Source organism: Puma concolor, chromosome D3, assembly GCF_028749965.1.
Source record: "Puma concolor isolate L17-30 chromosome D3, mPumCon1.1.hap2, whole genome shotgun sequence".
NCBI lineage: Eukaryota > Metazoa > Chordata > Mammalia > Carnivora > Felidae > Puma > Puma concolor.
Window position 1 is genome coordinate 32,435,455 of NC_141678.1, and position 13,202 is coordinate 32,448,656.

General features: G+C 37.3%; 1 protein-coding gene across 5 annotated transcripts in view; it reads left to right on the top strand.

Annotated features, from left to right (window-relative positions):
- The window catches only part of SPIRE1 (spire type actin nucleation factor 1), a 211,292-nt gene that overhangs the window by 102,886 nt on the left and 95,204 nt on the right, over positions 1-13,202 (top strand). For all 5 annotated transcript variants that reach the window (XM_086682407.1, XM_086682411.1, XM_086682409.1 and 2 more), the window contains exon 4: positions 8,651-8,776. In XM_086682407.1, coding sequence (XP_086538533.1) covers positions 8,651-8,776 — 126 coding nt within the window. The remainder of the gene's footprint in view (positions 1-8,650; positions 8,777-13,202) is intronic.

The window sequence follows — 13,202 nt, forward strand, 5'->3', positions numbered from 1 at the left end:
CTGGGGTGCCTTAGTGGGTTAACAGTGGGACTTCGGCTCAGGTCACGATATCACAGTTCATGAGTTCAAGCCCCACTTCAGGCTCTGTGCTGACAGCTCAGAGCCTGGGGCCTGCTTCAGATTCTGTGTCTCCTCCTCTCTCTGTCCCACCTCCACTTGTGCTCTGTCTCTCAAAAATGAATAAACATTAGAAAATACTCAGAATGAAGCACAAGGACACAAAAAGAATAAAAATATAGAAGAGAGGGTCAGTTACAAAGGCAGTACATCTAATTAAAGTCCTAAAAGGAGAGCAAGTAAAAGGGAGGATGGAAGAAATATTTGAATACTAAAAATTAATACATACTAAGGTAACAACATAATTAATACATAATAATTAATAAAAATTAGGAATTTTCCAAAACCATGGAAAACACTATGCCACAGATTCAAGAAACTCCACAAATCAAGAGAAAAAAAAAATGAAAATAACATTGTTTCTTTATAGTTAAACTGCTAAAACTTACAAACAAAATCTTAGAGGGAAAATGAGACTGCACCTTTACTTACTTCTCAATAAAAAGAGTGGAAACCAGAAGACGATTTGAATGATTTTTTAAAGCTCTAGAATAGAACCTAAATACCTTTCAAGAATAAAGGTAAAATAGATCTCTTTCTGACAAACACACACCAGGAGTGGCCTAGAGTAGGAGTTGGGGAGTCATCAGCCTTTAGGTGGCATTTAAAGCTGTTCTTAAAAATTTATTCATAGAACAAAGGCAGGTAGGTTAAGTAAGACATAACATAGTCCAGTCCTCTCCTTTTAGAAATAAACTGAAACCCAGCAATGTCAAATAAACTGTCCAAGGTCATATAATATCATGTTGATAGAACCTACTCTTTTTCTCATTATGTTCCTCCATCCCCATATTGTCTCTTTTTTTGTAACTGTAAAAGATGGTTTTGTTGCATGCCTGCTGTGTACCATGTTGTATGCTAAAACACTTTAAAAACATGATTTTCTTGGGGCTCCTGGGTGGCTCAGTCGGTTAAGAGTCTGACTCTTGGTTTCTGCTCAGGTTGTGATCTCGCAGTTTCGCAGGTTCAAGCCCCGTGTCAGGCTCTGTGCCGACAGTGTGGAGCCTGGTTGAGATTCTCTATCCTTCTCTCTCTCTCTCTCTCTCTCTTTCTGACCCTCCCCAACTTGCACTGTCTCTGTCAAAATAAATAAACTTTAAAAAATACGATTTTCTATAATACAAAAGTAATCCACATTCATTTAGAGTGTGTAAGAGCTTGGCTTTTGGAGGTTGACTACATGGGTTCGATTCCACTTCTCTTGCCTACCTGTGTGATTTGAGTAAATTGCTTAGTTGTTCTAAATCTCAGTTTCCATATCCATAAATTGGCTTCTTGCGAGGATTAAATGAAATGCATTTAGGAACAAAGAACCAAATAAAAATCAAGCAGTTCATGGGCAGTGAAATAACCACTTGGATTATTTCTCCTCTGTGGGATTATTTCTCCTCTGTGTCAATGGTGACTTTGTGGAATTTTGTTGGTTTTTGTTGTTTTTAACACATATTTTTTAAAGTTTATTTGTTTTGAGAGAGAGGGAAAGCGTGTGTGGGGGAAGGGCAGAGAGCAAGAGAGAGAGAGAGAGAGAGAATCCCAAGCAGGCGCTGTGCTGTCAGTGTTGAGTTCTACATGGGGCTTGATCCCACAAACTGTGAGATCAAGACCTGAGTCGAAATCGAGTCCAGATACTTAACTGACTGAGCCACCCAGGTGGCCTTAATACATATTTTAAATTGTGGTAAAATACACATAACATACAATTTATCTTTTAAATTATTTATTTTATTATAGGTTTTTAAAATTTTATTTATTTATTTTGAGAGAGAGGAGGGGAGGAGCAGAGAGAGAGAGAGAAAGAATCTCAAGCAGGCTCTGTGCTGTCAGCACAGAGCCTGGCGTGGGGCTCAAACGCAGAAACCATGAGATCATGACCTGAGCTGAAATTAAAAGTCGGATGCTTAACTGACTGAGCCACCCAGGCGCCCCTAAATTATTTTAAAGTGTACAGTTTAATGGCATTAAGTGTGTTCACAATATTGTCCAGCCATCACCATTATCTAGTTCTAGAGATTTTTTATCACCTCACATGGAAAACCCTACTCATCACTTCTTATCCCTCGTCTTTCAGCCCCTGGCAACCACTAATCAGCTTTCTGACTTTGTGGATTTGTGTATTCTGGGAATTACATATAAATGGAATCATACAATATGTGACCTTTTGTTGTCTGGCTTCTTTCACTTAGCATAATGTTTTTAAGGTTCATCCATGTTGTAGTGTGTATCAGTACTTTATTCCTTTTTATGAATGAATAAGATTCCACTATTTATACTACCTTTGTTTTTCCATGTATCAGTTCAGAACATTTGAATTTTTTCCACCTTTGGCTACTATGAAGAGTTGCTGGTATAAACATTGGTATCCAAGTTTTCGTTTGAAAATTTGCTTTTTAAAGGAAACAACCAACAAAACTAAAAGGCAACCAACGGAATGGGAAAAGATATTTGCAAATGACATATCGGACAAAGGGCTAGTATCCAAAATCTATAAAGAGCTCACCAAACTCCACACCCGAAAAGCAAATAACCCAGTGAAGAAATGGGCAGAAAACATGAATAGACACTTCTCTAAAGAAGACATCCGGATGGCCAACAGGCACATGAAAAGATGTTCAGCGTCGCTCCTTATCAGGGAAATACAAATCAAAACCACACTCAGGTATCACCTCACGCCAGTCAGAGTGGCCAAAATGAACAAATCAGGAGACTATAGATGCTGGAGAGGATGTGGAGAAACGGGAACCCTCTTGCACTGTTGGTGGGAATGCAAATTGGTGCAGCCGCTCTGGAAAGCAGTGTGGAGGTTCCTCAGAAAATTAAAAATAGACCTACCCTATGACCCAGCAATAGCACTGCTAGGAATTTATCCAAGGGACACAGGAGTACTGATGCATAGGGGCACTTGTACCCCAATGTTCATACCAGCACTCTCAACAATAGCCAAATTATGGAAAGAGCCTAAATGTCCATCAACTGATGAATGGATAAAGAAATTGTGGTTTATATACACAATGGAATGCTACGTGGCAATGAGAAAAAATGAAATTTGGCCTTTTGTAGCAACGTGGATGGAACTGGAGAGTGTGATGCTAAGTGAAATAAGCCATACAGAGAAAGACAGATACCATATGGTTTCACTCTTATGTGGATCCTGAGAAACTTAACAGGAACCCATGGGGGAGGGGAAGGAAAAAAAAAAAAAAAAGAGGTTAGAGTGGGAGAGAGCCAAAGCATAAGAGACTGTTGAGAACTGAGAGCAAACTAAGGGTTGATGGGGGGTGGGAGGGAGGAGAGGGTGGGTGATGGGTATTGAGGAGGGCACCTTTTGGGATGAGCACTGGGTGTTGTATGGAAACCAATTTGACAATAAACTTCATATATAAATTAAAAAAAAATAAATAAAAGAAAAAAGCATTTAAAAAAAAAAAAGAAAATTTGCTTTTTATTCTTTTTGATTTATAGTTGACTCTTGAACCAGTGCAGAGGTTAGAGACATCAACACCCTGCACAACTGAAAATTCACATATAATTTTTGATTCCCCAAAAATTTAACTAAGCAAACCAACTGTTGACCAGAAGCCTTACAGGTAACATGAATAGTCAATTAACACATATTTTGTATGTTAAATGTATTATATACTGTATTCTTAACAATAAAGTAAGGTAGAGAATGTTATTAAGAAAATCATGAGAAATTACATTTTATACTAAATGTATTTATATTTTAAAAATCTGCATGTAAATGCACCTGAACAGTTCAAACCCATGTTGTTCAAGGTCAACTGTATACTGAGGGGTTGGATTGCTGATCACATGGTAACTTTTTGATGAACCACCAAACTGTTTTTCACTGTGGCTGTACCTTTTACATTTCTACCAGCAATACATAAGGGTTCCAATTTTATCACATTCTCATCAACAATTATTTTCCATTTTTGGTTTGTTTGCTTTTATAGCTATCCTACTGGGTCTGAGTAGTATCTCATTGTGGTTTTGATTTACATTTCCCTAATAACTAATGATGTTGAGCATCCTTTTCTGTGCTTTTTGGTCAGTTGTATATTTTCTTTGGAAAAATGTCTGTTCAAGTCAGTTTTTACATTGGGTTGTCTTTTTCATTGTGTTTAAGAGTTCTTTATATATTCTGCAGAGCAGGCCCTTATCAGATATGTGATTTGCAAATATTTTCTTCTGTGCTGTGGGTCTCTTGAAAGTGTTCTTCGATGTACAAAATCTTTTAACTTTGATAAAGTCTAATTTATCCATATTGTTGTTGCTTATGCCTTTGGTGTCATATCTAAAAAATCATTACCAAATCTATGAATGTGAAGGTTTATCCCTTCCTGTGTTGTCTTCTAAGAGTTTTATATTTTGGGGCTGCCTGGGTGGCTCAGTCGGTTAAGCATCTGACTTCAGCTCAGGTCGTGATCTCACAGTTCATGAGTTCGAGCCCTGCATTGGGCTCTGTGCTGACAGCTCAGAGCCTGGAGCCTGCTTCAGATTCTGTGTCTCCCTCTCTCTCTGCCCCTCCCTAGCTTGCACTCTGTCTGTCTCTGTCTCTCTCTCTCAAAAATAAATAAACATTAAGAGTTTTACATTTATTTACTTTTGAGAGACAGAAAGAGATAGAGCACAAGTGGGGGAGGGGCAGAGAGAGAAGGAGACACAGAGTCCTAAGCAGGCTCCAGGCTCTGAGCTGTCAGCACAGAGCTCAACACGGGGCTCAAACCCACAAACCACGAGATCGTGACCTGAGCTGAAGTCGGACGGTCAACCGACTGAGCCACCCAGGCGCCCCAAAACATTAAGAGTTTTATATTTTGGGGTGTTAAATTTAAGTGTCTGATCCACTTTGAGTTAATTTTTATAAATGGTATAAGATAGGGGTACAACTTCATTATTTTTTTTGTTGTTTTGTTTTTGTGTTTTTGCATGTGACTATCCAGTTTTCTCAGCATCATTTGTTGAAGAGACTGTTCTTTCCTAATTTAATGGTCTGGGCACTTTTGTCAAAAATTAATCAACCAAAGATATATGGGTTTATTTCTGGACTCTTAGTTGTATTCCACTAATCTATAGGTCTTTCCCTATATACCACACTGATTTGATTACAGTAATTTTGTAGTTTTGAAATAAGAAGTATGAGCCTTTCAATTTTGTTGTTTTGAAGATTGTCTTTGCTATTTGGGGCCCCTTGCAATTCCATATGAATTTTAGGATCAGCTTTTCTGTTTCTTCAAAAAAAGCCATGAGGATTTAGTTAGGGATTGCATTCAGTCTCTAGATCACTTTGTGTAATTATTGCCATATTAACAATATTGTCTTCAAACCCATGAAATGTAGGATGTCTTTCCATATATTTGAGTCTTTCAGCAATATTTTTAGTTTTCAGTGTGTAAGTCTTGTACCTCCTTAGTTAAATTTATTCCTTAGCATTTGTTAATACTTTTATAAATGGAATTGCTTTCTTAACTTCATTTTCTTTTTTTAACATTTAGATGAGTAGTTTGTGCATTTTTCTATTTTTAATATAATTTGTTGTCAGGTCAGGTAACATATGTTGTATACAGTGTGCTCTTGGTTTCGGGAGTAGATTCCTGTGATTATCGCTTATATACAACACCCAGTGCTCATCCCAAGTGCCCTCCTCAATGCCCATCACCCATTTTCCTCTCTCCCCCACATTCCCTCCCCCATCAACTCTCAACTACCCTATGACTCAGCAACAACACTACTAGGAATTTATCCAAAAGATACAGGAGTGCTGATTCATAGGGGCACTTGTACCCCAATGTTTATAACAGTGCTTTCAATAATAGCCAAATCATGGAAAGAGCCCAAATGTCTATCAATTGATAAATGGATAAAGAAGATGTGCTTTATATATACAATGGAATACTACTTAGCAATGAGAAAGAATGAAATCCTGCCATTTGCAACAATGTGGATGGAACTAGAGGGTATTATGCTAAGTGAAATAAGTCAGTCAGAGAAAGATATCATGTTTTCACCCATAGGTGGATCTTGAGAAACTTAACAGAAGACCATGGGAGAAGGGAAGTGGAAAAATAGTTTCAAACAGAGAGGGAGGCAAACCATTTTTTGTTTGTTCATTGATATAGACATATACCTTTGTATGTGTGTGTTGATCGTGTATCCCACAACTTTGCTGAAATTGCTTATTAGCTCCAATAGTTATTTGTGAATTCCTTTGGATCATATATATATATGATTATATGTCATATATCATATATATATGATTATCTCATATGCATTAAAAAACATTTTTAGACCTAGTTATTACTTTTATACTGGTGTTTTTTCAAGTTGCTGGTCACAGCCTATTAGTGGAGCATGAAATCGATTTAGTGTGTAAGTTTTGTTTTGTGAAATTTTCGTGTATAAAACATAGATGTATGCATGTATTTGAGTCCTTGTATAAAATATATTTCTTACTGGGAATTATAGTCGAAAATATTATGCCGTATTTCACACCATGTAATTAGAATGTAAAATTATGGGATTGGTTAGATGAACATGAAACTCTTAGCAGTTGCTTTTCATTACCTTGGATATAAAATTGTATATTGGAAGCTGTCTTCTGTGTATAAAAGTAAGTATGCAGAAAAATACTCTGTTCATTGGTAGCTCTGTGAAAAACAAGCTTGTGAGTTTTTTTAAAGTTTTAATTTAAATTCCCGTTAGTTAATGTGCAATGCAACGTTAGTTTTGGGTGTACAGCATAGTGATTGAACACTTCCATATATCACCTGCTGCTCATTAGAGGTACACTCCTTAATCCCCATCACGTATTTCATCCATCCTTCCCCCTACCTTCCCTCTGGTAACCATCAGTTTGTTCTATAGTTAAGAGTCTGTTCCATGGTTTATCTCCCCCCGCCTTTGCTCATCTGTTTGTTTTTAAATTCCACATATGAGTGAAATCTTATGGTATTTGTCTTTGACTGACTTATTTCATTTAGCATAATACTCTCTAGAACCATCCATGTTGTTACAAATGGCAAGATTTCATTCTTTTTTATGACTAATATTCCATTGTATAGCTTGTGAGATTTTTGTTTTTTGTGCTTTCTGATAAATCAATTCTTAGCCTCCTTTTGGGTACTGTGGGGAAAATTTCTTACTGAAACCCAAGGTATTTTTCTTGAGAAGAATATACTTTATTAAAGATAGTAATCTAATAAATGACATGTGATACTTACTACAAATGAAAATAACAGAAGGCACATTATGAAGGATAGTATAATCTACAAAACCATCTTTTATTCTCCAATGGATAGAAATTATTAAAATACAATAAAATGTGGGGGCGCCTGGGTGGCGCAGTCGGTTAAGCATCCGACTTCAGCCAGGTCACAATCTCATGGTCCGTGGGTTCGAGCCCCGCGTCAGGCTCTGGGCTCATGGCTCAGAGCCTGGAGCCTGTTTCCGATTCTGTGTCTCCCTCTCTCTCTGTCCCTCCCCCGTTCATGCTCTGTCTCTCTCTGTCCCAAAAATAAATAAACGTTGAAAAAAAAATTTAAAAAAAAATACAATAAAATGTATATTTTCAGTAATTGTATTAATGTCAAATTTACTGAATATAGTAAAGAATTAAGGGAGAACCTACATCTTTTTGAAGAAAATGAAGTCCTTTAAAACATAACTATAGTACATGGTTACAAAATTATTACTTTACAAAAAAGCAAAATTATTCCCATGCACTAGACCCTTGATAGGATATCTTTCCAATCTAATATATTAAATGGCGTTTGAGTTTTCTAAATTGTTGTGCATCTTTTACCCACTGGTAGTTTTGGGGGGATTATGGACTATGTATGGTAAAAGACATCGAGACTGGAGATACGACCAGCAGACTTATTCTGCCCTCTGCTCTCTTTGCACTCTCCATTTACTGATGGAGCATCTTCCCTGTGGTCCACATGTCATCCCAACAGTCTTTTTATTGCATTACACAATTCAGCATGTATTGGGATGAGCCTGGGCTTCAGAAACCCATAAAACTATGTTTAATTCTTCTCCATCATGTCAACTTCTGACTGTGGACAAGTCACTTGAGTCCTCTTAGCTTTAGTTTCCTTTGCTGTAAAATGGAGATAATTCCGGGCTACACTGAAGAGTAAATGATATTATGCTGTGTATATGACATGTCAAATATAGTGCCTGGCATGGTAAAAAATAAATGACAGCTATTAAAATACCTGCATTATGATTAGCACTCAGTAAATGGTAGTTCCCTTTCTACTTCCAACCAAAACTTTTATATATGTTCTATCATTTTCAAATAGAAGCTAACTAATTTTACTAAGCTCATCTGTACTATTGGCCGTTTGTTAGTGGACCACTTTTTCCATATAATTTTACTGATGATTTGGTGATGCATTAGGCTTTGGATGATGGGGATTGCCTTACTGTCTGATATAAAAATAGGAATATACTGGGTATGTCTGTCTTTTAGGTACCAAAAACCCAAAATAATAAATGAGCCCTATTGTTTTATTTTCTTCTTCTGTAGTTATGTGCTGCTCATCTGCCAACTGAATCAGAGGCACCAAATCATTATCAGGCAGTATGTCGTGCACTGTTTGCAGAAACAATGGAGCTGCATACATTTCTGACTAAAATTAAGAGTGCAAAGGAGGTGAGTACTACTGCTTTCATATTTATTGGTATTGTGGAAAATTAACTTGACTTTTCAACACTGTCTGTCATATTATTTTTTTTTTTTTTAATTTTTTTTTCAACGTTTTTTATTTATTTTTGGGACAGAGAGAGACAGAGCATGAACGGGGGAGGGGCAGAGAGAGAGGGAGACACAGAATCGGAAACAGGCTCCAGGCTCTGAGCCATCAGCCCAGAGCCCGACGTGGGGCTCGAACTCACGGACCGCGAGATCGTGACCTGGCTGAAGTCGGACGCTTAACCGACTGCGCCACCCAGGCGCCCCATGTCTGTCATATTATTTAAAATATTTCTTACCATCCTTATGATGGTAATATGATGTTTATTCCTAGGTATTTTATTATTTTTGTTGCAATTGTAAGTGGGGTTATTTTCTTAATTTCTCTTTCTGATGCTTATTAGTGTATAGAAGTGCATTGATTTTATATTCTGTGACCTTACTGAATTCATTTTCAGTTCTGGTAGTTTTGGGGTGTAATCTTTAGGGTTTTCTAGAAATAGTATCATGCTATGTGCAAATAGTGAGTTTTACTTCTTCCTTGCTCATTTGGATGCCTTTTATTTCTTTTTCTTGTCAGATTGCTGTGGCTAGGACTTACAGTACTATGTTGAATAAAAGTGGTGAAAGTGGACATCCTTGTGTTGTTCCTGCTCTTAGGGGAAAGCTATTAGTTTTTCAGTATTGAGTATGATATTATCTGTGGGTTTTTCATGTATGGCCTTTATTATGTTGAGGTGTATTCCCTCTGAATGTAGTTTGTTGAGGATTTTTATCATGAAAGGATGTTGTGTTGGTCAGATGCTTTTTATGCATCTATTAAAATGATCATATGTTTTTTTATCGTTTTTCTTATTGATGTGATTTATTATGTTGATTGATTTGTGAATATTGAACTACTTTTTTGCATCCCAGGAATAAATCCCACTTCATCGTGGTGAATGACTTTTTAAATGTAGTGTTGGATTCAGTTTGCTAGTATTTGTTAAGGAGTTTTGCATCTATGTTCATCAGAGATACTGGCCTGTGGTTCTTTTTTTTTTTTTTTGTGCTGTCTTTATCTGGTTTTGGTATCAGGGTAATGCTGACCTCATAGAATGAATCTGGAAGTTTTCTTTTATTTTTTGGAATAGTTTGAGAAGAATAGGTATTAATTCTTCTTTACATTTTTGGTAGAATTTACTTATGAAGCTCTCTGGTCCTGGATTTTTGTTTGTTGGGAGTTTTTTGATAACTTATTCAATTTCATTAGTGATAATTCATCTGTTCACAGATGTCTTCCTAATTCAGTTTTGGAAGGTTGTATATTTCTAGGAATTTATCCATTTCTTCTAGGTTGTCCAATTTGTTGGCATATAATTTTTGATAATATTCTTTTATCCTTTGTATTTCTGTGGTATCAAGTTGTTATTTCTTCTCTTTCATATCTGATTTTGTTTAAAATTAAATCTGTTCTAGGGGCACCTGGGTGGCTCAGTTGGTTGAACGTCCAACTTCAGCTCAGGTCATGATCTCACAGTTTGTGGGTTCGAGCCCCACATCAGACTCTGTGCTGACAGCTCAGAGCCTAGAGCCTGCCTTGGGTTCTCTGTCTCCCTCTCTCTCTACCCGCCCCCCCCCCCCCCCACTCACGCTCTGTCTCTGTCTCAAAAAAATGAATAAACCTTAAAGAAAATTTTTTTTAAATAAAATTAAATCTGTTCTTTCTTTTTAAAAGAATCTGTTTTTTTAAATGCAAGTGTATGAATCCATTTTATTAAGCAAAAATTTTTTTAAATTATTTTTTTTAAGTTTATTTATTTTGAGAAAGAGAGGGAGAGCACAAGTGGGAGAGGGTCAGAGAGAAGTAGAGACAGACCCCAAGCAGGCTCTACAACATCAGTGCAGAGCCCTATGCGGGACTCGAACTCACAAACTGTGAGACCATGACCTGAGCCAAGATCAAGAGTTAGATGCTTAACCAACTGCTCCACCCAGGTGTCCCTAAGCAAAGATTTTCATAAAGCTTCCTTACAAATGAGAAATGTTCAATCAATTTCCCATATGACTTGCTTTTCACTATCTTTCTGCCACTCTTTTTCCATTTTAAAAGATGCGGTACCTGTTTCAGGAAGGGATAAGGACTCAGGAAGTAGGCTACACATTTGATAATTGAACTATTTTATAGTGGATTTGGATAAATATCTAATGGAGGTAGTTGGAATTAATATTCATATAATTGATGATCTCATTTTAGCTATTTTCTTACATTATTATTCATCACTGTGACTTAAAATGTTATGTGTAGAGTCCAAATGAACCATTTTAATTTATTTATGAGCTGAATCACCATAGTGTACATCACACAGATGGTTGTGAAGATTCATGAGCTCTATATAAAGCAGTGCAGCATCTGGCACACAGTAAAAGCTCAGTACATGATAGGTGGGTATCATTTCTTTTATGACTAAAGTACAGAGTTTATGTGAAGCACTAGTTTAAAACTTATGATGACACACAGTTTGGGGAGGGATACAAATGGCATATGTAAGAGTGGAAGGAAAATTTTAACCTATACTAGACTTATAAGACTAATTAGTTCTGGTAATAAGTGACAGATGTGTCATCCTTAATAAACCACCTTAAATAAATCCATTGTTTATGTCTGAATAAGAGCTCTAAGCATTCCTCTTCTGTCCTAGCCAGGATACTGCTTACAGTCTGTCTTTTTGTTACAGGCCAGTGAAAACCTGTTTATTTTTTTTAGGATTTTATAGAGTTAGACCAAGAAGAAAGTCTTCAGTGGGGTGGAAAAGGTAGAAAAATAACTATGTGTTATTTGAAGAATAATTAAAAATGCATCATGGGCTAGCATTTCCTCCTGGATAGAACCAGAGGATGTAAGATCCGTTTAAAAGTTTCAGAGTAAACATCCGAAAGTACATTCTCAATTAAGGTTTATTACGTAGTAGAAAAGATTACTTTTTAAGCTTGTAATTATCTTCCCCAGTTTGTTAAGTTTGAGATTACCTTCTCCAGAGAACAAGTATTACTTTTAGGGTGTAAGTATAGTCCTGTGGGTTTAGCATAAATTAAATGTACTGTTGAAGTTCTTCCAACCCACACATTCTCAGGAACCGTTTCTGAGCTTAAAGAAATGTATTAATAAGTTTTTCTTATCCTTACATTATTTTTTCTACTCCATTACAATGTGAGCTAAAAAAAAAAAGATATTTTTTGCTCTTCATTAGAACTTTGCTTTGTCAAACACACTCCAGGAAATTTAAACATTATCAAAATTTATTTTAAAAAAATCTCACAAGCAGAGTAAAATACAAGTGGTTAGTCGCTGTGTGGCAGTGCCCCCGAGACCAGCCAGACCAAGGCCAGGGACCCTGAAGTTCCAGCCCCACCTCACCACGTCACCGTCTGGCACCACCCCAGATATAGGTCTTTGTAAATATCAGTTCTGGCCTGTTTTCTCATCTCTTACTCTGTTTCCCCTCTTTGTTGATCTCTCTTGCCCCTTTCCATTTTTCTCTGAAAACTGCTCCATTTTTAGAGAGAACTCCTCAGAGCCCTCAGGCTCTTCTCAGGCTTGCTCATCTGAGGGTAGTCCTTTCTGCTACTTCCCCCTTTGTGAAAGCTGTTCTTTCCTGCATAACTTTGTATATCTGTGCCTTGTGAGTTAGTAATACTCCGTCTCTGCTCTGCTGTTTCCAAACAACTGCTGTTCTTAACTTGCACAGAAAGCTCATGCCATCTACTTCTGTTCTTCTTTTCTTTTTAAGTTTATTTATTTATTTTGAAGGAGAAAGAGAGAATGTGTGAGCAGGAGAGGAACAGAGAGAGAGAGAGAAGGAGAATCCTAAGCAGGCTCCGCGCTGACTGTATGGAGCCCATTGCAGGGCTCAAACTCACGCTCCCCAAGATCACGACCTGAGCCGAAGTTAAGAGTCCAGTGCTCAACTGACTGAGCCACCCAGATACCCCAGGTTCTGTTATTCTTAAACCCATTGTCACTGTCATCTGCCACCATCTTGTGTGCGTTCTTTGATAAAAAGAAACTCTAGCTCTGTGTCCTTGACTTCCCCTCTACTTCACTACTCTGCTTACCTGAACACACTTCTGGCCTCAGAACCACCTATAATCATTCCACCTTAGAAATCATGGACTCTTATCCCCCACTTCCTAACTGTAACTTCTGCTTTTCGAGCTCTTTCCCTCATTGCCACCTGAGCTCATCTTCCAATCTCTCGACTCCTCCATTTTTCTTCCAGTTTATTAGCCCTTCCTGGATGTATGTCCTTTCCTGCGTGAACTAGGTTCAGTCACTTTAACAGGAGTTCAGGTCACATGTCCAAACCGGATTGTTGCACTAACCTCCCACCAGTCCCCTTGTCACTGT